At 40.7% G+C, this 26,220-nt stretch overlaps 1 protein-coding gene across 1 annotated transcript in view; it reads right to left on the reverse strand.

The window, feature by feature from the left end:
- The window catches only part of FSHR (follicle stimulating hormone receptor), a 167,884-nt gene that overhangs the window by 9,557 nt on the left and 132,107 nt on the right, over window positions 1-26,220 (reverse strand). The window contains exons 5-8 of the mRNA XM_025992753.2: window positions 16,700-16,771; window positions 15,434-15,511; window positions 10,573-10,641; window positions 10,387-10,461 (exon numbers count right to left, since the gene is read on the reverse strand). Of these exons, the coding sequence (XP_025848538.1) occupies window positions 10,387-10,461; window positions 10,573-10,641; window positions 15,434-15,511; window positions 16,700-16,771 (294 nt within the window). The remainder of the gene's footprint in view (window positions 1-10,386; window positions 10,462-10,572; window positions 10,642-15,433; window positions 15,512-16,699; window positions 16,772-26,220) is intronic.

The raw sequence follows: 26,220 nt of genomic DNA on the forward strand, positions 1-26,220 counted from the left end.
CCCTATCGCTTCTCGGCCTTTTGGCTAAGATCAAGCGAAACTCACCCCTAACTGCTTCTCTATTTGTCACCTCCATTTCCCAATTAAACATAAAATAATGACACCAGTACCTGCTACTGACAGCTATTTTCTCATAATCCAATCTGATTTCTTCCCAACCCCTAGAGAAATACTCACCAAGGTCCTATCTTCATTCTAAGCTTCTCGATTTCTGTTATGTTTTACATGTAAAACATTCATTCTTCCTTGATGAGACTTTTTCATGGCATCACATTCTATTTAATTTTTTCTGACATCTTCTTTGACCTGTATTTTGTTATCCTTTCTCCTCTATCTTTCCTTTAAATATTGGAGTTTCTCCAACCTTAAGTCACTTCTGACTGTATATAATTTTCTCAGGTGATCTTACCCACGTCCTTGGTTTCAGATACCAGAGATAGGCTGATGGTTTCTGAATATATATCCCAGCTCAGATCCTACTTCTGAACCCCAGGCCCAGATAATCAGTTGTCCATCAGACCCCGCTATTTTGATGACTTTCAGATATTAAAACTGAATTTACTACCTTCTATGTGGGTATGTTCCTCCTTTTGTTTTTCCCATGTCAGCAAATGACTCCTCCATTTCCCCCTGTCGTTCAAGATGGAAATTGGAAGAAGTCCTTGATTCCTCCCTCTGCCTCAGTTGGACATTGGGTTTTTTTTGTCTTCTTAGGCCTGACTTTACATCTGTTTCAAATCAAATTACTCTTCCACCGCTTTAGTTTAAGTCACCTAGACAAAGTCAATATTCTCATAACTATTCTTGTGACCATGGCATTCCTCAGGGTTCTCCAGGGAAATAGAACCAATAGGATATAAAGAGATAGATTTGTTATGAGAATTGCCTCATGGGATTATGGAGACTGAGAAATTCTGTGACATGCCATCTGTAAGCCGGAGAATTCAGAAAGCTGGTGGTATAATTGAGTCCAAGTCCAAAGGCCTATGAACAGGGAGGCCACTGGTCTAAGTCCCAGTGTGGAAAGCCTCAAGAACCAGGAACTCCAATGTCTGATGGCCAGAGAAGATAGATTTTCCAGCTTCAGATGAAAGCAAGTGAATGTCTTTTCTCTGCCTTTTTGTTGTTTTGGGGCCCTCAACTGATTGAATGATGCCCACCCACATTGGGGAATGAGATCTTCCTTTAGTTAGTCTACTGATTCAAATGCTAATCTCTTCTGGAAACAGTCTCATAGGTAGATCCAGAAATGTTTGGGTACCTTGCTGTCTGGGCATCCCAAATCCCAGTCAAGTTGACAAATAAAAAAAAACATCACAACCATCTCTCTCTCTCCTTCTCTCTCCAATGTAATTTTTACACTGCAGATTGGCATTTTTACAAAATTATAACCGAATCAAATTGTGGCTTCCTGCTTAAAACTCTTCAATGATTGCCCTGGATGTGCTGTGTGGATCATTTGTCCGGTTTCTCTAACATCCGATCTGTGCCCTTCTCTATGCTCTGCACTGCAGGAGGGGTGGCCTCCACAGTTTCCATTTCCTAGATACCACCTTGTCAGTCAGCTTTCAGTTGGGTTCAGCAAATGAAACTGGTTGGAGACTGGAGGGTAAGAGGAGGAGTAAAAGTTAAGGTATTTCTCATCTGTCCTCCACAGTTTATCTAATGACTCCAACTGTCACTAGATCTGCTGAGGATCCAGCTTCTACTCAATTGGTCCTCAAGTCCTAGATTTAGGACTTGGTTGGTTACCTACCAATGCTCATCCCTGGACTGCTTATCCTCTGCTTGATATTTGCACAAATTTACATTTGAGAGGTAGTGGAGGTAATGGTTACCTTTATGTAATACCTATATATATTTCACTTAATCCTTTCCTTGTTAGTTCCAACAGATTTGGTAAACTTGGCATCTGTCATTCAAATACTTCTGTGTGCTTACTGATTTTTCTTTTTAAATATTTTATTTATTTATTCATGAGAGACACAGACAGAGAGAGAGGCAGAGACACGGGCAGAGGGAGAAGCAAGCTCCATGCAGGGAGCCCGACTCAGGACTCGATCCTGGGTCTCCAGGATCACACCCTGGACTGAAGGCGGCGCTAAACCGCTGGGCCACCGGGGCTGCCCTGCTTACTTATTTTTTGCTTGCTTATTCTATCACTACTGAGAGAAGTGCATTAAAATCTCCAACTATGTTTCTGGACTTGTATACTACTACTTTTAGTTTTGTCAGTTTTGTTATACATATTCATATATATGAAAAATTCTAGGTACATACAAATTGAGCAGTTTAAAATTTTCCTGGTGACTTGCATTATATCTAGTAATATTTGTCTCCTAACGCTTTGGATGCTGCTGCTTCACAGGTTTCCTCCCTGACCACCAACTGTTGGAGTATCTGTGAGCTCAGGGCCTAGACTTCTTTCCTCTGTTTTCACTTAATCTGTAGGTTTATTCATCTAGTCTTACAGCTTAAACACCATTTTCTGTTGATGGATCACTTATATTTATCCCTAGACTATCCTTCTCTCCCAAACTGCAGGTTCTTAAATTCAGCTGCCTCCTTAAAATCTCTATTTAGATGTCTAATGGGAAGGCCAAACTTTGGATATTAAAAATCAGACACCTGATTGTCCCCCTAAACCTGCTCCACTTGGCACTTTACCAGTTGTTAATGTAAAAACTTGAAAGGCATGTCTGGCCCCTCTCATACTTCGTATGCAAACCCTCAGCAGAGTATCTTGTCTTTATTTTCCACATATGTCTGGAACTTAACTTCTCACAACATTCATTGCTATCACCATGGGGTAAAAGGTGTGGTGTTCCAAGGTGTCTTTTCTAGTTACTTCCTAAGCATTACAATTTTCAGAGCTGGGGTTCCTGGAAATAAGAGTCTGATCCAAGAGCCTTTGTCCCTGTGCTAAGTCTTCATTCTCTACTGCTCAATGATCCAGCTGTCGTGGCCTGTTCTCCACTTACACTTCCCATTGTTCCAGAGCTTCTCAACATTCTTTTCTGCCCTAGAAAATCTCTTCTAATTTCTGTCTTCACACAATTGCTACACTGACCGTTTCTGCTACTGACACTCACTCTGGTCTCTGTGTCCAATTTCTTGTTTCAACTGGCTTTTCTCCCCCCAACCCCCTCACATGTGAAAGGAAGCAGACTACTCATTTTGTCTAAAACAGTTCAAGGCTCCATCTGAGGAATGAGATGAAGGCATAAAAAAAGTCCTTCAGGAACAATTTAAGCCAGGGCAATCATTACCTGCCATGAACATTTTTCATATTTTTAAAAGCAAGCAATATAAAACAGAGGACTATTTTTTCTAGTTACATTCCCCCCTTGAGTTCAGAATATAAAAAATTCACATTAAATTAAGATTTCTAAAAATAAACAAATTTTTATATCCCATGCTGTGCTCTCTTCTTATCTCAGAGACTGTGGTAGATTAAAGATGACTGCAAATTCTTTACACTCTTCCCATCCAGGGTCTACTTGCCTTCCCTTGAATTCAGGCTGCACTGTGATGTCTTTGGACTATAATAGAGTATGATGAAAGTGTTGCTTTACCAGCTCTGGACCTTGACTTTAAGAGCTCTGACAGCTTCTATATTGGTCTCACAGAGCCCTAAGCTGCCATGGAAGAACTCTGAATGCCCTGAGACAGCCATGCTGGGAAAAGTCTGAGCTGTGTGTAGGGGTCCCAGGGGATGAGACGATCTATGTGTGTGCATGTGTGTGTGTGTGTGTGTGTGTGTGTGTGTGTAGGAAGGGAGGGAGAGAGACAGAAATGAGCACAAATACACAGGGCATGTGAGTGAAGGGGACCACTTGGACATAGATCCCCAGTCACCTGAGCTGACATCATATGGATCAGTGACAAGCCACCCACATTTCTGAAACAAGATTATGAACAAAATGGAATGGTTGTTTTGAGCCACTAAGTTTTAGGACAGTTTTTATGCCATAATAGAGATCCCAGACTCCCACTGAAGTCTCTGTGATTCTATCCATCATTTTTTCCTTGACTGCCATTAAGAGTGCAATAGCATAATATATTCTGTATATTTTATGCCTTTCTCACCACTTACTTTGTTTTACATACTAGCTCTTGGTATTTGCATTTTATTTTCTCTTTGATGGAAGAGGGCTCCTTGCATTCTCAGCAGTGCCTTTCAGGTAGTAAGCACCCAGAAAATTGTTGCTTTGTTTGGAGAGACTCTGGGGAGTGACACTAAACAAGGGTGAGAAAGGAAAAGCTAGGTCACCCTGGCCAACTGTGATGTCCCCTGACTTCTGGCTGTTTCAAAGAATCTCCCACCTTGTGCTATCTCTTCCGTTGTTTTGTATTGCTTGACTCTTCATGTATGTTTATTTTGTCCGCTCAGATTTCAGATGCTCTGAGAGCTGGGATTATTTAAGATACTTTTGGTATTACACATTGTATCTAGCACAGGGCTGGGCTCAGGAAATCTATTTTGTAGATAGTGGTCTGTGGAGCAGAGATGCCTCGTTACCAGAATCCTAGTAGGAATGAGAGGCCAGAGCAAGTCTTACTGGAGAGCCATGCTAAAGGGAGAAGCATGCAAGGCAGACTGAGAGAGGAACTCTGGTTTTCAAGGTTGTTCAGCAAAACAGTGCTTCTGCAGCCGGCTATTACATGTGACTGAGAGTATCAAAGGCACCAAGGGAGGGAGCAACCTTGTGCTAAGTTTACAAGGAGATGGACACGTATGACAGAAGCAGGGGAGTAATATGTTGGGTGGATTGACCTGAATGCCTGGGGGTTAGATTGGGAAGGCTGCCTGGGAAGCTTTGGTGCCTTTCCTCCTGCTACTGTTGCGGAGCTAGCTTGTAGTGCAGATTCCTCCTTCTACAGCTACAAAATACATGAGCTGTTGTCATTAGCTAGAACTAGGTGGCTTCGCAGCTGTGAGGATAAGGCATCTTGTCAGAGTCCTGGGATCCAGATCTTCTGTTGGTGGATGTTGAAAGGAGGGAGTGGTTGGTGGGAGAGAAATGTAGAGTCACTCACAGTTCAGTAAAGCCAGTCTTCAGCAAAGTGGTTCCTGGGTGACAGGTAAGTAAAAGTCTTTATTAGAAGGGTTTACTTAGAGCTTGCTGGATACTTGCTGGAGTGAGTAAACCTAGGACCTGTCAACACTTCCAAGTTTGGGACTGGCAGGAAAATGTTTCTTTGGTACCTCCATGGATTAAGAAAAAACCAGAGAAATTTCTATCAGCAGGGACAAAGATAAGTGGATAGTGTTGAGTGTGGTTTGAGCCTTTACAAATATTCCCACTTTTGCTGTCTGTTCCCCTAAAATTCTCTCTGTCTCTACCTTTTTTCACTGGCTATGATCTTTCTGCACGGACTGGAAACCTAATGTTTGATTTCAATTTCTTCATAAAAGCACCTTTTCTACTTAGGATGCAAATACCTGGGAAGGAGGGATTGAAGTGTGGAGGTAACAAAGTAAGTCTTGAGAACCTTGAGCCTGGCACATAGTAGGTGCCTATAAATCCTTGTTAAGTGCCTTGGAAGTAGAAAGGATTGTAAGTAGGAAGGGAATGAAGTGACTATTGCAGGAAGTCAGGCATAAGCACTCTCTTCCCCACATACTGTCACTTCATCTGTTAAAGTCACTGTATCACATGACAAAGATTTATTGGGCATCTACTCTGTTATTATAGCCGCCTCAGGAAAATTTCTGCAGAGCATGTTGTTCTGGGCAGTAACATTTGTCCCTCGACCAGAATGATACTTGAGGGCAGGCACTGTTTACTTTTAAATCTCTCCATCCCTTACACCTAGCATAGTACCAGATACATAGTAGGTGCTCAATCGACATCTATTAAATGTAGGACATGTACGACCCAATATGCTCAGTGGATAGCTGAGAAGGTTTATTATTGATGTGGTTCTGGGGCTGGTGGGCTGGACAAGTGGGGAGGGCTAGTTGTGAGCTGGTGTTTTTAATCCTTCTCTTTCAGGCTGGTCTAATAACTTTCTTTTTTTAAAGATGTCACTTTGGTTAACATTTCAGCACATGCTATATTTGGCAGTAACTGGTTTTGAGAATTTAAGTCCTGAAAATACTAACAGGAGACATACTGGGATGATGGCTGGCACTAAAGAGATTTGGTCATCCTAAATTGTTTCAACATTGTTAGGGTTCCTGGTTTTGAGACAGAAAGCAAAAAGGAGACAGCTGTCAGTAATAAGGCACTGAGTCAGGAGAGGCAGGAGTTAAATTGCACTCTGTGCCCCATTTAATAAAGTATGTTATAGCCAGTGCCACAAATTTGATTTGAACAATTTCTATTTTTCCAGCAAAGATGTTATTACAGGTCAATCATTTCCATAAGTGAGAGCACATTTCTGGTGTATAGTACACTGACAGATGGCTAGAAGACCTCTCTTTCATGATCCCAGGCGGAATAAAAAGGCAATTTACTATCTATAGGACTGTGGGTACACTGGTAATGGAAGAGAATCATTCTTATACAAATAACTCCGTGTTTGAATCTGAACTATCAAATGAATCTGAGCTATAGCCAAATCAATTTGATAAACCATCAGAATATGATTGTACTGGCTCCAGCCTGCAAAGGCAATGCATTAAATTTTCCCCACAGGAAACAGTTACCCAAGGAAACAGCAATTGCTTGATTGCTTAAAACACACACACACGCACACACACGCACACACACACACACACGCCACAAAACTTGAGTGAATTCAGAATATCAGGTGAAAACTTAAGACGGCCACTGATGTTCAAGGTCGACTCCTGAGGGGGAAATGGATATGCTAGGCTTCGCCTCTGAAACTTAGTGGAGTGTGTGTATGTGTGTGTGTGCACGTGTGTACATGCCCCTGGCTTTGTCCACATCTATTTCTCTTTGTAGTGGAACATCTCACTCTTGTACCCTCAGGTGTTCAGTGATTCCCTGTTTTTCACTCAACTAAAAATTTTCGCCTTCAGTAAAGGAGTTATTGGTTTGGGTTCCCTTCCTTTAACTCTCTTGGAATCCTTTGCATGCATCTCCTGGGGGACAAAGGACTCAATCTATTGGGAAAGCAGGTTCACCATAGTCAGCTTGTGAGGAGATATCCTGGAGACAGGGTGAAGCTTCCCGATTCCCAGCACTGGCTTCTGGAGCAGTAACATCAGCTTTACCTGGCAAGTTATTAGAGATGCAGGCTCTCAGGCTCACTCTTGACCTGGTGAATCAAACTCTGGGGGTGGGGATCTGCATTCCAGGGTTTTATAAGCATGCTAGTGATTATGATGCATGATCAAACTTAGAACCACTCACAGCTGAGCTGCTTATGGCTGAGCTCTACTCTGGAATCGTCTTCTCTTGACGTATCCAAGATTTGCCTCCTCCCCAGGGAGGAGCTTGCAGCTCATGATTATTGATGAAGAAGACTGGCCAAGTGCCTTTACTTAATTTGGTAAAACTTTGAAGGGCCATCGTAATTTCACAGCTCCCATGGAATTAGCTGAGGCTTCTGTTTCAAATCCATTGCAGTTTGACTTCCCTCTTAGTCTGATGGTATTCCCAGCAAGTACTTCCCACATACTCCACTAGCACTCCCCAGTAAGCCTCCTGCATGCAAACATCCATATCACAGTCTTATTTGGGGGAATGGAACCCTGACTCAAGGCACCATCAAAGCCCTTGCCTGAGCAGCTAGCTACTGTGCACTAAGTGGTTTGCCCAATTTGTACTCCTCCTACTCATTAACCTGTAGCATCTGGGGTGGGCCAGTTCTCTGCACACACCAAAACCAGCAGCTCTCAGGTCAGTATTTGGCTGGGGTTGGCACCTCAAGTTGTAGAAGTAAGAAATGGAATAGACCATAGAATCCAAGTTCAGCAAGCAGAGACTTGTAAAGACATCTGCATACTAACCTGAAAGCCCCAGAAAGGGAAGTTTGATGTTAAGGTAATCAATCCTCTTGCCCCTAAAGGGAGAGGAAGAAGGCTAGCACACATTTTCAAAGTTATAGGCTAAGATCATGCACATACATGTATCCTCATGCATTGGGCTGAAAAGACGTGGGCAAGTATTATCACTCTCTACCCTTTTAAGTCATGGCAAGTGCTTCATAATTTCTTTAGTTTTTCTGTAAATGCTATTCACTTCATTCTGGCCAGATATGTTGCTTTGGTAAAAGGTTTGAAAAATGCACCTGTTACTTGAGGACTGCTTGTGGAGCTGCTTGTGAAGGTGACATCCGTCTTCCTGCTGGCATTTGTGGCAGGACTGGCTGGGGGATTTCATGTCCAAGTTCTCCATTAGACACTCAGATGAGACACATGGTGCAGTGCCGCAGCCTGGGGCCTGCTTGTGCACCTGTAGGAGATCTTCTTCTGTGCTCTGTGTACTTATTTACTGGTGTTCTGGGAGTCTGGTGCTCACAATTATTTTCCCTTTCTGTTTGAGTTCACAGCCAATTGTATAAGTTCTTGACATTTGATTAGACATATTTATGTGCTTTAGACAACATGATGTGGTGGGAGTACATGGAACGTAAGGCAGAAGACCTAGTTTCTGGTCCGGACTTTGCCACTTACAGTTCCAGTCTGATGTTCAGCAGGTCATTTTAAATTTCTAGCTCTGGTTTCCTGGATAAGGAGCTAGACTCATCAGATGCAGTCTAATTCAAATGTTCTTTGTATCAGGGTGATTAAGGTGCTATGATTTAATAGTACATCTGGCACAGGTAATATATGAAAACGTATCCCATCATAGGAACATTCAAGATCCTTAGGACTTTCAGGTAAAGGAAATTGATAAACTGCTATTGTGGTGGTCAAAGACATCAACAGCATTGTTTGTTTCTTCCCCCAATACTTGAAGATGAGGAAACATTAAGCATTAGACATTCTATTATGCCTGAGAACTACTTGGTACTTCATCATGACTTACTAGTTTAAGGTTTATATTTAATTATTGTCTGACTCCCTTAGGAGAATATAAGCTTCCTGTGAGGAGACCAAGGCTTAGAGAGGCAAAGGAATGGTTTAAAACCAAGATAGTCTGCTCTGGCCTCTCTACTTTGATCACACTGACATTTCCTTCTCTTGCACGTATTGGCCATCTCAAGGAAGGTATGCTAAAATAACCACTGAACTTTTCAAAGAGGCAAAATCCTACATATGGGTCAAATACATACTCTATCATCAATAATAACCATTTGTGGAGTTTCTCATCTACCGGACACGGTCTTGTTCTAGAGATACATTAGGTTTCAGCCTGAAGGAGAATACAAACTTTTGGGTGAAAAGGAGAAAGTGATGTTGACAGATGGGAGGGAAGGAGAGAAGTAACCACATTTGGGAGCCTATGTTGACTGCCAAATAGGACGTGCAGGCTAGTGGCTCTCAAATGCCTAAATTGACCTTGGGCAGGCCATAGAAAGATCATTTAGTAAAACTTCAGATTTTTTTTTCATATGTTTATTTCTTTGCTCACTATTTCTTCTTGCATCTGACGTCTTACTTTTTGGTTCCTTCCTTCCTACAGTACATTCATCAGTAGATGGGGAGTACATCTTGTTGAGAGCCCAAGAAAACACATTTTAAAAGAGTCGGAGATTGGGGTCCCTGCCACCAATCTAAAGGCTGCAGAGTTCAAGGGAAGAAGAATCACTGTTGGCTGTTGCCACACAGGGAAGAGGTGGCAGCAGGAATGACGCTAGTGGAAGGGCAGGGGCCCATGAAAAGAGAGTCTCTATCTCTTAGAGGGAGAGATAGAGATGAGGAAGCAGCACCAGGAGAAGAGGTGGTGCTGTGGGGCACCGCATGGAACCCAAAAGATCTGGATTGAGGCAAAAGGGATCCAGAAATAGTTGTGTGTGTATATCTTTCAGAGGAAGAAACTCCTGGACATCGAAGATGAGGAAGGAGAACTATGCTTTCCCTTCCAGGGAAGAAATGTATAGTGGCTAAGAGCTTGTGCTCTGAGTCAGACTAATCTAGTGTTAAGTGTAGGCTTCAAAATTTGCATGACCTTGGGTGAGTTAGTTAACCCCTCCCATGAAAGTCAGTTTTTCCTTCTCTAAAATGGGAACAATAGCTCCTACCACAGAGGTTTTATAAGGATTACATTTGAAAGTGCATCTTAAGCTTTTAAAACACTGTCTGGGGCTTGATAAGTGCTCATCAAACATTAGTTGCTGTTATATTATTGTAAGTCAGAGTGTAGGTGAGCCCAAAATTTTCCCTCTAAGTCTTTGTAGATGACACAAATAAAAATTGACCTTAATTGTCAGCCCTATATGGGAAGCTTCTCTGAATTGGAGAAAGTTGACTTCTAACTTGTACATGTTAATCTCCAGCACATGGAAACAGGGGAAGCTACTTACAGAATGACTGGTCCAGAGGCTCCGTGGAAAACATCATTAGGCAATTCTTCCAAATTATTGTTATCACTTAGATTCCTGGGGATGGAGTTGAAGAGAGAAGAAGGGAAACACAAAGCCACATAGATGTTACTGTTGTAAGAGCCATTTCCCTCTAAATGGCCTGGAAGAAGAGACAGGGCTACTTACAGCTCATCTAGTTGGGTTCCGTTGAATGCGCAGTTGTGTATTTCTTGAATGCCGTTCTTATTCAGCCATCTGAAATAAAAGGCCCATTAAAAAACCAATAATGTAAGATGCAAACAATACAGGGGTTTCATAATTGGAAGCACTGGGGCAAGGTCAGACATTGCAGGTTATTGGCATAAATAAAATGCCACCCGTAAGGCTCAGGGACAGGAGTCGGAGGGAGACTGATTTATCACTGTATAACCTCGTGTGATGTTTGAAGTTGGCGTTACATGCATGTGTTACCTATTCAGAGAAGAAACAAAATTAATTTAGAAAAGACCTACTTAGACCTAGCACCTGGCTCCTGTAAGGTCTTCGCACACATCATTAGTGTGCAGAGATGGTGCCATGGGGGGTGGGGGTGGGTTAAGACAAAGATCTTTCCCATCCTGAAAGACTGAAATCATACAATTATTGGACAAGCGTTTATAAGACAAAGGACATTCTGTATCCCCTTTCTGTAAGGCCTTAAGCCTCTCACCCATGCTTACCCGTAGCAGCAGGCCTGACTGTCATCAAAAAGTGATCTAATTAAGCTGTCAGACAACCTGAACATCTCCTGTGACCCGCAGGGACATGGTTATTGGAGGTTTGTGGAGGTGGCTCTGGGTTAAGCCAGAAAGGAAGAGAAATCAATTACAAAGACTCTGGGCTATGGCAGGGCGCAGTAGTGTGAGTGGGAACAGGAGGGGGCTCTGTGGCTGATGGGGGCTGGATGTGGAACAGTCAGCTTGATTGTGCAAAGGACAGTGAACAGGTTTGCCTGGGTAGGGGAGCCCAAGGGCACCTTGGGCCGACAGCTCTGCACTGCTGTGCTCCTGGGTGGATCTGAAAACAAAAATGAAATCTAAGGTCGGGAGAGCTTAGCCTGAAGAGCCTTTGACCACCTGCTCTTGATTTGCTGTCAGGTTCTTTTCCCTGTCAGGCTCAGTGGGTTTACAAATAACAGTGTTTGAAAAGCTGACCCAGAGAGTCTCCTGCACATTCAGGACTCTATTTCCCAGCTTGCAGTGGGTAGGTAGAAACACAATCACAGGATGTCAGCCGTATGTTTTTTTTCTTCTTCCTGAGAACCTGTTTACATAAAGCAATTCAGACAGGAACAAGGTAAATCTTTTTAAAACATTAGCAACCAGTTGGTGGGTTCTGATGGCCAGGAAGTGGCCACGCACCCCTGCATCGCACCTGCTTTGCAACTACCTGCTTGGAACCCCGCTGTCTAGCCTGCTGACAGCTTTGTCAGCCTTTGCCTGGTAGTAAGTTGCTGCAACAGCTGCTCCTAACCTGTGGGATGTAGATCACTGGGATTTTCAATCAAACACAGGGATCAGAAAGCTTTTCCTGTAAAGGGCCAGGTAGGACATCTTAGGTTTTGTGGGCCAAGAGGCAAAATGGAGAAAACTACATGGGTATTTTATATAGGTATTTATAAAACAATGTTGACAAATGTTTTGACCAAACTTAAAATACAATAATAGAGTACAATTTTTCTCTCTTTTTTTTTTTGGTAATAGAGGCTTACTGAAAAGAATGGATTTTTTTTTTCTTTTTTTGGGGGGTAGGATGCCATGTTGCTTAATTTAGGTTCATCGTTAGTGTTCCCCGTCATCAAAATGTTCATTTGTAAAAAACAGTATTAGTTCATAGGCTTGATTTAGCTAACCCTTCATCTAACACAATGGGTATGTAAATCCATGTGGGCTCCACCTGTGTTTCTGTAGAGGAGGTAGTTTTCTCTGTGCATATATTGCCTACAAATAGAGGTTACTATGATTAAATATTATACAGGTGAATTTAAAAGAATTACTGTTTTCGGAGTAGCCTTTGTCTCTATGTATTTTTCTCAATCAATAGATGCCATCATATGGTGAGGGCATAGAAGTTTTTGAAGTCAACAATGGATCATTACACAAAAAAAATCATGTCCGGAACTCTGGCCCTGGGGTTGATATTAAACTGTGGCACTCAAACCACTGACAAAGAGAAGCTGACATTTATTAAGTATACTCTTAGCCTCTTAAGAGACGTAGCGCTGGTTTTAAAACCTGATTGTTCATGACGATGACATCCACCATGATGATAAGGGCAACCTGGGCAAAGCATCAGCTAAAGGATCATGGTTTTCTTTAATCTTTAAGTGTTTGTGGCCTCAGAGGAGGCTCAGGAGGCTTTGAAGCAGTGAGGGTACTGGGGGAACCACCCTATTAAAGCTCACTGGGGCAGGCAAGAAAGATGGAAGCCAATTGAGGAAATGAGGAAATGCTCATGGAGTGAGCCTCTCCTATGTTTGGGATGTGGTGGGAACTGATATACATGGAAATTAATTTTTTTTTCTGAATTGAGGAAATTCTTTTGGCCATAGCTAGATGTTTTCCCCATTTAGACTCTGTAGTTGAAGGGCAGGGGTAGGAAAGGGCTCAGAGACCTCAACATGGTGTACTTTTTTATTGCTCATTTTCTTTTGAGTTACTTTTCAAGTATCTGATAATCCATTGTTATTGGGCTATTTAAAAAATTGTATGTGTGCATGTATATACATGTAAATGTCTGTATATATATGCTAAGTGTATTTTTAAAACGGGGATTCATGATTTTGAAAAATGTCAGTGCATGGAAAACTTCATCAGTCCTCAGTGCCATCTAGCCATGCTTCTTTTTTCTGAGCATTCTTGGATGTCCCTAGTGGGAGAAAGTGCCCCTGTATCCAGATGTTGCCCTCAAACTAAGACCAACTGAAGTCTTAAACTGTGTTAAGTATGAATTTTCCATTTCTATTTTCTATGGATTAAAGGTCATCTGAGGTCAAGAAAAATAGATTTTGTTCTCACAAAAGTGAATTTATCCTTTAGAGATGTGTCTGAGAAGTCCTGCTCTTAAGAAAGCTCTCCTCTCTGGGAGAGTATGTTCTGAATTCTGGAGAGCCACATTCTGAGCAGAAGTCAGGGAAGGGAAGCCATGATCTACATATTTCTTTTGTCGATCTGGCTTTGTGAGACTCTGCCTTAAGTTCTTATTTCCTCAGGTTCTTTGCCTACACTTGGGGAGAGGTAAGACCTTTTTAGGTCAGGATCCTTGCCTTTTGTCTTATGTTCTGGACAAAAAGAATGTCAAAATAGAAAACTGAGAATATTAGCCTACTCCCACTTGATGATATATTTTTATAAAATATTTTGTTAATACATTTGCCACATGATAACATTGAGTAACTTTGAATCGCTATTTTAAAAGCTGTTTAGAGCAAGATTTAAAGAAGCACAGATATCCAGGTATAACTGATGACATTTATCACTAGTCTCTTCCACCACATAGCCTGGCAATCCGTTCACGTTATTTGTGCTCTAACCCCACCAGGCTGATGTTACTCAGGTACTCCCTATTTCCCCCAGACTCCTTCTATCACTCTTCCTCCTTTCTTTTAATGTTCAGGGCCTTGATTGTTTCCCTTGCTTGCCCTTTTCCTGACTACATCCTACTGACCTATGAAAGCCCCATCTTAGACCTCCAGTCTTGGCTACCTTTCCCTCCTTTAACTCTTCCTTCAACACTCACATCACAGGCCAGTCAGAGTAAATTATTCCTTCTTCACTCTTAGGATAATTGCTTTTATTGTGCGCACTTTTCATTCCGTTTATATTTTAACTCATTTCTTTTGCTTTCCCTTTCTCTCACATTTCCCATGCCCCATCGACTCTTTCCAATACACATGCACATAAATTCTGAATATTATGTGTATTAAGTGGAAGGGTTAGGTATTACTCAGTTAAAATTTTTGTGCTAATACTGTGTACTCTGAATACATGCCTTTGATGTTTAAATTTTTTCCTTCATACTTGCAATTCCTCTGCTGGTCTCTTTGAAACATTTCCTATTGTTCTTTCTAATTAATTTACATCAAATACTGTGCTTAGCTTTAATCTTCAACATGTCCTCATCTCTCTACTGTTTCTCCCCCCGACTTCTTTTTTGTACTGCTGGGTAGTCTCTGAATGGTGTGACTGCTTTGGAAAGGGAAATTCTTCTTTGGCTGGAACTTACCTTTTGTACATAATGACATGTTATAAACACACACATTGGTACATATTTAAAGAGTGCAGGAGTTTGTTAAGTGGAAGAATAAAATGCTATCCTTACAGATGCACTGGCAGTTACCAGTTTCCCAAATGCTATCCTGTTTATCTAACTTCCATGGACCCCACAGATACCTGGGTACCCCCAAGCCCTCTATTTCCTGGCCATCTTGGGATGGCCGACTTGGGATGTGTCAACTGCCACGCAGGCCACCAGCACACAGGATTACAAAATAGTCCGTTAATAAGCACAGAGTGCATTTAAAAACATTCCCCAAACCCAAGCTTATTAAAAAACGTGATTTTTCCAAGAAAAGGAGAAGTCATCTCACACCCAGCAAGGGGCTGAGTAGGAGCTGTTAGGCATGGATATGAGGGGAATATCTTCTGAATTCAGCCTCCTTCTTGGTCTTTTTCTTTGGGCAACAAAAGCCTTGCCAGGCAATAACTAGCTTTATTGATGCGTGAGTTATTCTGTCCTTCAGAACAGATGTTGCATCACAGGAGACCATCATTCAAAGAGCAATTTTAAATACTTGAATCGCACCACAGAATCATAAATTATTAACATGACTCCATGTTGTGATTCTGAAATGTAAAGATGGGAAATGAGAGAAAAAATACTGAAGCGGAGAGAAATTTAAATGGTGAAATGCCAAAGTCACCCAAACACAAAAGGAGCATCCTGTTATGAGAAAGATGATTAAATGAGAAACCAAATGTTACTCCACTGGAGTTTTTTCTTTACTTACAAAATCATACTTTCAAAACTCAGCCCCATGAAAGAATTTCTTTCAACCGTGTGGATGTTTATATTATCTTGAATGTCTCTAGAAGAAAGTACAGACATATTAGGTATTTATGCCAGCTCCACACATGTGACCTTCCCACATTTAGTTTCCTGGGCACGGTGTGGTCTTTAGCTGAGGCAGCGTTTAAACAGTTATTGTTCTGAAAGATGATGAATTCAAAGTTAGGAAAACAAATGACATAATTTATCTTCAGTATATCAGTTCCTAAAAATGAAATTGCAGACAATTTCTTACATTCTCTTGTCTCTGAACATTTTATCTAATTTCACCATGTTAAGGTTCTGATAGAGAACCTTATTAATCCTTGCCTGTTCAATATGACAAAGCTGCTAAAGTTGACCTTTCACCTCCACACTGGACTTCATTCACCATATTTGGGGCTTCAGCTTCCTCCCATCTCAATCCCCTTCTCACAGCCGATTTACTCCTGTTCCCCATGAGTCACAAAAAGTTGTATCATGGATTTTTCTCGTCCGGAATGGAGGGATGGAGAAAGTCTCATTTATTTCGTTGTGTCCCTCATCCTCCCATCAAGCTTCCCTGCTGGGTCAGACTTAACAAGTACACTGTAGGTAGAAGTAGTAAACTGACTGGAACAACTTGAGAAATGTTGAGAGCTTCTTTTTCTCTCTGTTTCTCTCTCCCTTTTCTTCCCCCATTTCCTTAGCTCCTTATACCCCTTCCCTACTATTTCCTCTTGGGTCTGTTCAGATTCTTAGAATTTCACTATTGGAAGTAAACTTGGCACTACACATTGCCTTTTCCCCTCCTCTTTGAAAATACAGATGTCTCGAAAAAAAGGCAAATAGATTATCTTGCTAATCTTGCTAACAGTGTGAATTTGTCAGCTGGTTTCTTTATGTCTAGGGTAGTATGAGCATTCAGGAGAGAAGAGGTGAGGGGTAAGACTGGAGTGAAAGGAGGTAATTGTAGGGGGAAGTTATGTAAAGCACTTAGTGAAGAAAGGAGAGACCTTGATTTGCTTCAAGCTGGCTCTGTTGATGATGGTCTTATTGAGGAGACTGCTGACTGTCTCCAAACTGAGCTTAGCTGGCCTTCAGGTAAAACTAAACATGCTTCCTGTTTGCCATCCTACCTCTGCTCACTCAAAGAGACATATTTGGAGGATCTAGACTAAACAATGGATATTATAGGCCAGTGAGCAAGAGATCTACTGAGTAAGTCAACACTCAAGGAAAAACTTACAGTAGAACCTTTTGAAGAGATTGAATCTTGTGAACAGCTGGCAAGTGCTTAATACCTGTGTTGGATATTAACCTAGAGAGGGAGACAAAATGAGAATGAGGGAAAGATGAACCTGGTGATCTTAACAGTTGCTATGGTATAAGCTTTCCAAATTCAAAGTAACAATTTTGAGCTATTAGAAAAACCTTCCAGAAAATCCCATAATACACCTGACTCATGCTTTTTCTATTTTAAGCTTGTAACCAAGGTCTAGCAAGGTACTGATGCCTTAGAGAAAAGAAACTTAAACTTTAGGTACAATGCACTCTATATATGTCTATATCTATATATAAATTTTAAGATATGTTAACATGACCCAAAAGCAACTTGTAATTAGATAATAAAATGTTCCTAAATCATCTCTTGTTTCCCACCTTCTCATACTCTTTGGAGAATTGCCCCTTCCCCAATGCAACTGATTCTGTTGAGATCAGAGCATGAAGTTCCATGCTTTTGAACTCCAGTTTATACATATAAGCTAATCCTGGTCAATCAGATTATCTCTGGGTTAGAGCTGAATCCACTGATGCTATCACCCTTAAGAGATACTTTATAAATTTCTATAGCTGAAATCTATAATGGATCCTTCCCAAAGCCTGCTTCTTTTGGCCTGGGTTCCGCAGGAAGCAGAAACTGAGATGAAGCCTGGCCTGTAGGTGGTATTTTTGATAATAAGTTTAGAGAGTTTGTGACATCAGTAATGAAACAGGGTAGAAAGATAATCAATACAGATAAGTTGTTGAATTGGCCACTGCTACTGGTTATTGGTCCTTAATGCCAAAGACTTGATTTAGGAGACCTTTTTTCCGAAAAAAAAAAAAAAAAAAGATTTTTTTGTTTGTTTATTCATGAGAGAGACACAGAGAGAGAGGCAGAGACACAGGCAGAGGGAGAAGCAGGCCCCATGCAGGGAGTCTGATGTGGGACTCGATCCTGGGACTCTGGGATCACGCCCCAAGCCAAAAGCAGGTGCCAAACCACTGAGCGACCTAGGGATCCCAATTTAGGAGACTTTCAAAATGGATTTCAGAACTGTTGTCCTGAATGGGGAGAAAAGGAAGCATTTCTTTATGGACTTCTATTTCCTACTGGTCAAATGTGCTCCCATGGTGTTAATTCCCTACTTGTGGCTTGCATGCCCAGTGGGTGAGGAGACCCAGGATAGGAAATGAGAGGTCTACAAGGCCAGGCTAGGTGCTATCCAGTTGTACCTCCATTAAGCTGCTTGAAATTTGGGTGGAACTGGCTGTTACAGCAGTGGTAAGGGTTTTCAAGGCACATGAGAGTTGTTGACACTCTGATCCTCAGCATTTCCTTTTGTCTTGTGAGCTACTCAGAATACTTCTAATATCTCCTCATCACCATTCTTTTTTTTTTTTTAAGGTTGCCTTTTTAAAAAAATATTTATTTATCCACGAGAGACACAGAGAAAGAGAGGCAGAGACAGAAGGAGAAGCATGCAGGGAGCCGGACGTGGGACTCAATCCTGGGTCCCCAGGATCAGGCCCTGGGCCGAAGGTGGTGCTAAACCACTGAGCCACCCGGGCTGCCCCTGCTGAGCCACCCAGGCTGCCCTCATCACCATTCTTTTTTTCTATGTGGCTTACCTAAGCCAGAGTTGGTCTTGGCCACTTGAAATCTAAAGAATCTTCACTGGTACAGTCATCATTGTGCAAAATCATGTATCGTTTTGGGTTTATGATTCTAGAGTAGACTGTGGTATCTTTGCCTCCATATTCAGAGTCCATGAATTCTGCTCATGGCTTCTCTAATGGCTCTCAGATGTTTTGTTCCCTTTTGGTTCTCAATGATCCACATAGATTCCATCTTGGTCAATTCTTTTGATTACTCAACAGCCCTTGATATGGTCTTCTTCTGTTTTGATCAGTTCCTGTTCTTTTAATTTTACCTTTTCCAAAATATTATATCAATGCAATTATATATTATGCAACTTCCTGAACCTGGCTTCTTTCACAAAGTATAATGTGTTTGAGATTCTTCCATTATATTGTGTGTATCAGTAGTTAATTGCTTTTCTCTTTTATTGCTGAGTAGTATTCCAATGCATTATCCATTCACCAGTTGAAGGACATGTAGGTTTCCAGTTTTTGTGATAGTTTTAAAAAGCTGCTTTAAACATCTGTGGTGGTTGGTGGTGTGTGTGCACACATGCATGAATGTGTGCATGTAAAAGAGGGGGAGAGAGAGGTTTTTCTTTTTCTTGGATAAATACCTATGAGTAGGATTTCTAGGTTGTATGGTAAGTATATGTTTAACTTTACTAGAAACTGCCAAACTGTTTTCCAAAGTGGCTGCACCATTATGCATTGCCATCAGCAATGTATGAGAGTTCTAGTTGTTCCACGTCCTTTGGTTATGTTAAAAATACTCTTTGAATATAAAAGTAATACATGCTTATTGTGGGAATTATGGAAAACATGGAAACGTTTACAGAAGAAAGTAAAAGTCCCCTCTAGTTTGTCTACCCAGATATAGCGTCTGCTAATACTGGGTGTTTGATGTTTCTACCAAAACAAAGTTGCTTTCCATAATCTTTGGGATTCTACTCCAGCTACACAGAAACCTTGCCATAGATAAGTATATACTAGCTTGACACAACCCTATTCCACACTTGTTATTTAATCATACCCATTCTTCTGCTATTTTTAGATCTCATGTGTCTATGTACTATTGCCTTAATGAGATATCAAAGCAAGGACCATATTTAATATTCTCTGACAGTCTATACTATGTGCAGATTTAGAATGTAGTATGTGCTCATAAAATAATGAGCTAATTGGTTGATGTTTCTAAAACATTTCTTGAATCTGTCACCAAGAATGTATAAAAATCCTTATTCAGTTAATTTACTTGTCCGATATCACTGCTATCTGGAGTAATTAATCTTAAACAGAGGCAGGGAAGTCTGGAGGCCAGGAATCAGTACCAGAACCTATGTGCCAACTCTGTCATGAACTAGACACAACACATTTTATCTCTCCAGACTGGAAAGGATGTGGAGTGCATGAATATCAGGGTAGGCATTCTCTCAGACACCTTTGTGCCCTGCTTCACATCCTCTTGGTCCATCTTTTACTTTAGCCGTTACCATAGCAACTAGCTACCTACAGACTTAACTTGGCAGATACTGGTTGCAGCTATACTGATTGTCTCATTTTTCTGCCCTGGGCTTCTCTGCCACCTCTGAGTGCAACACTTAAAGGAATCTGTTCTACCATTCAGAGGCATGTACGAACCAGGAAGTGCAAGGGAGTTAATAATGCCCCATAGGGCAACTTTTGACCAGTGGTGAACTCCCCTCTTCCATTCTTTGGGCGAAGAATTCTGAAAATATTCTAAATGATACTTAAGAGAGACTCTAGCATGACTGAACCCCAATTTCCTGGTGATGATGAACCAATAATAAATTCCTGAATTGGCTTTCCCACTTTGTTTTCTTGTCCTTAGTCATCCAATCTCTTTCCTTGGGTTTGGGTATAAAAACAAAGTACTCATATATAAGTCCTTCCTCAGGCGTGTTTTAGAGCACCTGGGCTTAGACAAATACCAGCTTGCACTGAATCTCACATTTACATAGATTCCCTGATGGTTGCTATTACCCTTTACTCCAAATCTGTCTCCAGTTGCCGCCCAGCTTGCCCTGTTTCTCTTCCTTCCTTTACTGTAAAGTATCTAGAAAGAGTTCTCTGCATCTGTTGTCTTTCATTTTCTTGTATCCCATTTCTCTTCAACCTCCTCCAAGTTTTTTTCATGCCACATCTCTCCACCAAAACTACTTTGTCGTGTGCCAAATGCATCAATCCATAACTGATAAATCTAATGAGCGATTTAAATTCTCATTCTTTAAACATCTTTCAGGAGAATTGAATACTCTTTGCCAATCTCCCTTTCTGTTAGTTTCTAGCATTTCTCACTCTCCCTTGTTCTTCCTCTTACTCCTTTTTATTTTACTTTTTGACTCCTCCTCTTCGATCTTTACTCTGAGCCGTTTGTCTTTTTTCTTTATAATCTTGTTAGAAAATCTTATTTCCCATGGATTTAAGTACTATCAGTATGGTGACAATTCATAGGTTCATACTTGACTTCTGACAGCTATAGTTTATCTCCAATTAAAGTTTACTTTATATATTCTTCTAAATGTCTCATTTGACATAACAAACTAAATATGTTCCCTCACCCCTTCTGCCAAACTACTCCTCAATTCTTCCTCATAAATAGCCCTACTATCTGTCAATTGTTTATTACAAATGTGACAGTTAAACTTGATTTTCTTCACCCTCATTCCCCAATATCAATGCATCTCAAAGTCCTCTTCAATTTCATTTCCAAGAGATTTCTTGATTTCATACAGTTTCTTCCATCATTACCAATACCATTCTAGGACAAACCACCACTCTCTTTCCTTTAGATCTCTGCAATAGGCTCCTGCTTCCATACACATAGTCTTGTCCTTTTCTTTTTCTTTCTTTTAAAGATTTTATTTATTCATGAGAGGCAGAGGCATAGGCAGAGGGAGAAGCAGGCTCCCAGCAGGGGGGCCCAATATGGGACTCAATCCCAGGAACCCAGGATCATGACCTGAGTCAAAGACAGACACTCAACCACTGAGCCACCCAGGTGCCCTAGTCCTTTTCTAACCCATTCTTCATACAGCATCCAGAGCATTCTTTTTTTTTTTTTTTAATGTAAATCAGATTGCTTTAGTCTACTGCTTTTCTTTAGTTCATTTCCATTATAGAATTTATATTTCTTAGTACTTACTCTTGGACCTTATTTATTTCATTCCATCCTCCCAATACACTTTAGCACCAGTAGCTTTCATTCAGTTCCTCAGATATTCTAAATTCTTCCCTGTTTCCAGGAAGACCCTGTTCCCAGGCTCTATATGGGAGGCTCACCACCCACTCCTTACTTCGTCCCCCTCAACTGATACTTCAGGGGTCAGTTGCAAATGTCATTGTTTTAGTGAAGATCTCCCTGACTCCCAATTGAAATTAAGGCCCCTGATTTCTTCCCAGTATATTCATGTTGTCTTTAGCATTTTTTCTTTATAGCACCCATCAAAATTCTAAACTATACATTTTGTGTTTATTATCAGTTTCTTCAACTAGATTGTAAATGGCATGAATGCAAAAATCATATTTTTCCTGAAGATTCAATGTTGGCACAGTGGTTGGCACATATAATGTGCTTGATGTTTATCAGGCCATGTAATATGCTACGTGCTGTCAGAGATAAAAGAAATCATAAAAGAAATCATTCACTACCCGTGTTCATGACACCTAATGGATTTAACATTATATGGACAGCAACCTGGCTCACTCTCTTAATGAATGAGTATGACTTTTACAGTATTGAGTGAGGGAAGAATTTGATTGTCAATGAGAATGGTACATTATTTAATATCAATAGCGTGAGCTTCTGAAGCCACAATACTTAAGGGATATCTATAAATGTCTATAGTTGCACATTGAAATCCTTGGTTTTTATAGAAAATACACAGCAAAATGACTAAAATGATTCCAGTAGTGCTAGGTTTAAGACACTTAAGAAGATCTAGTGACCATCTAGTGAGATGGATTGTTGGTGATAGCTCCATAGCTAAGACTCTCCATAACCCCAAAATAACTCAGGAAATGGAGTTCGGATGAACACTTAGTTTTCAATTCATTTTTCCCCTTTGATCAATAAATTCATGTCTGATGGAGGCTGGAAGTGGGTAATCACCTAGGAGCTCTGTGTCTCAATGGGTTTGCTTTGGTCAAATGACTGTTTGCTGCAAAATTATTTTGATTCACTCAACTGTGGTTTATCTTGGAAAACAGGTAAGGGCCTGAGGGTAAAATGTCAGCAAATTTAAGTTCTGCAAAAGGATCTTCTAAAGAAAAGCTTACAGTTATCCCCTCTCAACAGCAAGTTTCACATTCTGAGCAGGCGTTAACACCTTTTATGCCAAACTGTTACTAATCTTTAGGTTACAGTAATGAAAATGGGCACTGTTTCTGTCAGGTTAAACTTAGTGAGGTCTCTTCTATTGCTGGGAACAATTCCCACTATGTGCTGCCATGTAACAAAATAATACACTTGCTTTTTAGTAGACATGCTGCCAAACAAGCACTGTAGTTGCCTTTTATGAACAAGTGACCTCACAGCTCTCAGATTCATTGTTGTAAACATCATTAATGCTTTTATTAATCTTTAAGAGTGCTGGTAAGTTGTTTCCTCTAACACTGTATATTTTCTTACTTGCATTCCTTTGGACCATATGCCTTCCTTCCATACAACCTCTGTCCCATCAAAGAGAGGACACCGAAGACCATCCCCTGGCTTCAGAGAGCTTGCAGGTGAATTGAATTCAGGCTAGTACAGATGAAATACTCAGACTGGTCTAGTGCTAAACTGTAGGTTATTTATTGTGCATCTTAAAAGTTCAGAGGAGGAGAGAACAATGTGGATTGAACAGTCAGGGAAGACTTCTTGTTGGAAGGAAAGAAAACTAGATTTCTGAGTGAGTATAGACCTTTATTGGCCTGAACAAGAGAAGTGAATGCAAGTAGCTTGACCACAGGAGGAGTATGGGGGAACAGAGGAAGATGAAACTGAAGGTGAAGGAGGAGGCAGTGTCTCAAGGACCTTTCCAACTACGTAGGGGAACGTGGACTTGATGGGTAAGTGACTGGAAGTCAATTTAAGGTGCTGAAAGGGGAAGTAAGACTTGAGGACTCTCTGAGCAGAGGTGGCCAATGTTTTCACTATCCCATAAAAATGGAGCTTAATAGTAGTGGTCAGAACAAACCCTATGCATAACTTACTGAACTGAGAAAAGTCAGGAAGGAAAAACCCTCTCCATCACACATGCTAACCAAGAATACAGTTCTTTATTCCACCTCAAATCCACTATGGCAGGGAATGATAGCAATTCTAAGGCTGTGCGAATCAGCTCTTTTAATTTGTGAACTGAGGCTGAAACAGAGTTCATGTCAGGGACTGGAGGGCCCATTGAGATGGTTTACGCAAATTGAATTTAGGAAGGGTATACTGTCGATTTTGTGTTCAGGTTGAGGGTCTTTAATTTTTGCCAAAGCCCATTTTCTAGAAGTTAAGGCTGAGTGTTTGAACTTGAACTCCTTTTTCTACCTTCTAATTGGTTTTCCAAGATAGAGAATTTGTTTGCACCTAATTTGAGTCTTACCCCTCCCTTTTATATTTTTAATTACATTCTTTAATCTCCTAGGTGAAATGAACTTCTTTCTCCTGACCACTCTGAGGGACGATAGTTATCCAATGATGGACAAGGAGAGTAGTCTGTGCTTAATATGTGTGAAGACTTCTTATCTTGAGCTCACTGATGCTGAGATTTCTACTAAATGCAGACCCTTACCAATTGGGAATTTGTATCTTTACATATGTCAGCACTGTATGAGATGCTAGCTAATGTGTACTCTGAATCACTAAATAAAGATTGGTTAGATGTAGAATCCCACCATCTTGGAGTTAGATGGCAGTGTGTAAGAAGTTGTGGTACAATGAAAAGGGATTTGTACTTAAGATTACATATCCTGGGCTTGCATGCCTTTCCTCTTACCAGCTGGATGATACTGAATACCTCACTTGATTTTTTAGAGCCTCAGTTTCTCTGTACAATGACTTTGTGTAAGAAATTACATGAGACAGAGAAAGCCTAGTTTCCTGCCTCTCCCATCTCATACCTTCGAAACCAGGTCCATTTAACTCATATTCAGCTTAAACTCACCTCAATGGAAAATAGACTCCTTATCAATAAGGGGGGAATTTAATGAGCCCAACTGCATGGTTTTAAAGAGCTCAGCCCTGTTAATGTGGCTGTATATTCTGTTTGACCTTAATAATCAGGCTCTGGTCCTATTCTTAGGGCATAGAGCAAAGGTTTTGAAACTAGCATCTCCAATGCTAGAGGATCTGGATTCAAGTCTTGCCTATAACACTTTTTAAGATGTGTGGCCTTAAGAGCATTAGCTGAAGTCTCTAGGACTCTGATCCTTCCTCTTGTACCCAGGGAAATGATAAGATATACCTACAGGAAAGTTTAGCACTGTGTTCAGGCACCATTCTTGGTCTTGCTCCAGCCTTGTATTCCAGTTGAATGGAGACCCTGCATGATTTCCAAGTTCCCCTAGGACCTGGACCATGTCTTGCTTTTTTCTAGTTCTCTTGGGTACTGAAATGCCATTTGCATGTCCAGCCAGATCAGTGTTGTCCCTGTGGGACAATGTTGTCCCTGTGGGATGTCCATGACTCTAGAGCAGGTTCATCTGTTATCTGCTGCCCAAGGCTCCTTGTGCTCTTTTTTTTTTTTTTTTTAATTTTTTTTTTTTTATTTATTTATGATAGTCACAGAGAGAGAGAGAGGCAGAGACACAGGCGGAGGGAGAAGCAGGCTCCATGCACCGGGAGCCCGACGTGGGACTCGATCCCGGGTCTCCAGGATCGCGCCCTGGGCCAAAGGCAGGCGCCAAACCACTGCGCCACCCAGGGATCCCTCCTTGTGCTCTTTTGCAACACCAGAAAGCCACAGCTAATTTCCCAGATTCTTCTTGCCCCCTTTCTCTAATTTCCTTTGGCTACTTATGGTAAATGTGCCTCAGTCAACCTTCTTGCCTTTCTGATTCAGTTTAGTTTCTGGGTCCTGATTATATTATTATCTAGAGGTTTGTTGGTCATCTCAAGGAAAATTACTGAGAAGAGTTGACAAAATTGAAGGCTTAGACATTTTTAACCAAAATACAAGTGATCCAAATTGGTTGCTATTTTCTGTGATAACAAATGACTTCAGAAATAATGATACAGAGCAGATAATTTTTTAAATTAGAGACATTTGATTTGTCTCTCTTAGGGAAAGGTGATGTATTAATAATGAGGAGGAAAACAATGCATTTGAAAGAAATCTATGATATGTAGAGACCATTTAGAAGAAAAGAATAGAAATAGTTAATTTATTATTGAAAGTAATGCCTGTCATCATTCATGAAAACTCTCATATTACACATTTAAAAAAATGGAAATACAACTTTCTAACCTGTTTGAGTTTTTTCATTGGATTTTGAGCACACTCACTGAAAGTATAAAACTGCAATATCTTCCAGGTAGTTCGTAGGAACATCTGATTGACATTAGGAAAGAAGATTTACTAGCTGAATTTCATAAACACATTAGTGTAAAAGTGTAGGGTTGAACCACTGAGTATGATGACTCAGGGAGTGTAGCTATAGACTTGTCTTCCATGCAATCTACTTATTTTCATGATATTTGTTATCAGATTTAACAGCCACTGCCGCTGTTTTTCCAATGTTAAACTAAAGATTAAAAAATAACGAAGTACATCCTATGACATTGCTTTCTCTCAAATATTTTTATTATAATTAGAGTAGATAGGCTTTCTGTGCCATATAAAATGTTACGCAATGAGACAAGATGTAAATATA

The sequence above is a fragment of the Vulpes vulpes genome, chromosome 16 (assembly GCF_048418805.1).
Source record: "Vulpes vulpes isolate BD-2025 chromosome 16, VulVul3, whole genome shotgun sequence".
Taxonomy (NCBI): domain Eukaryota; kingdom Metazoa; phylum Chordata; class Mammalia; order Carnivora; family Canidae; genus Vulpes; species Vulpes vulpes.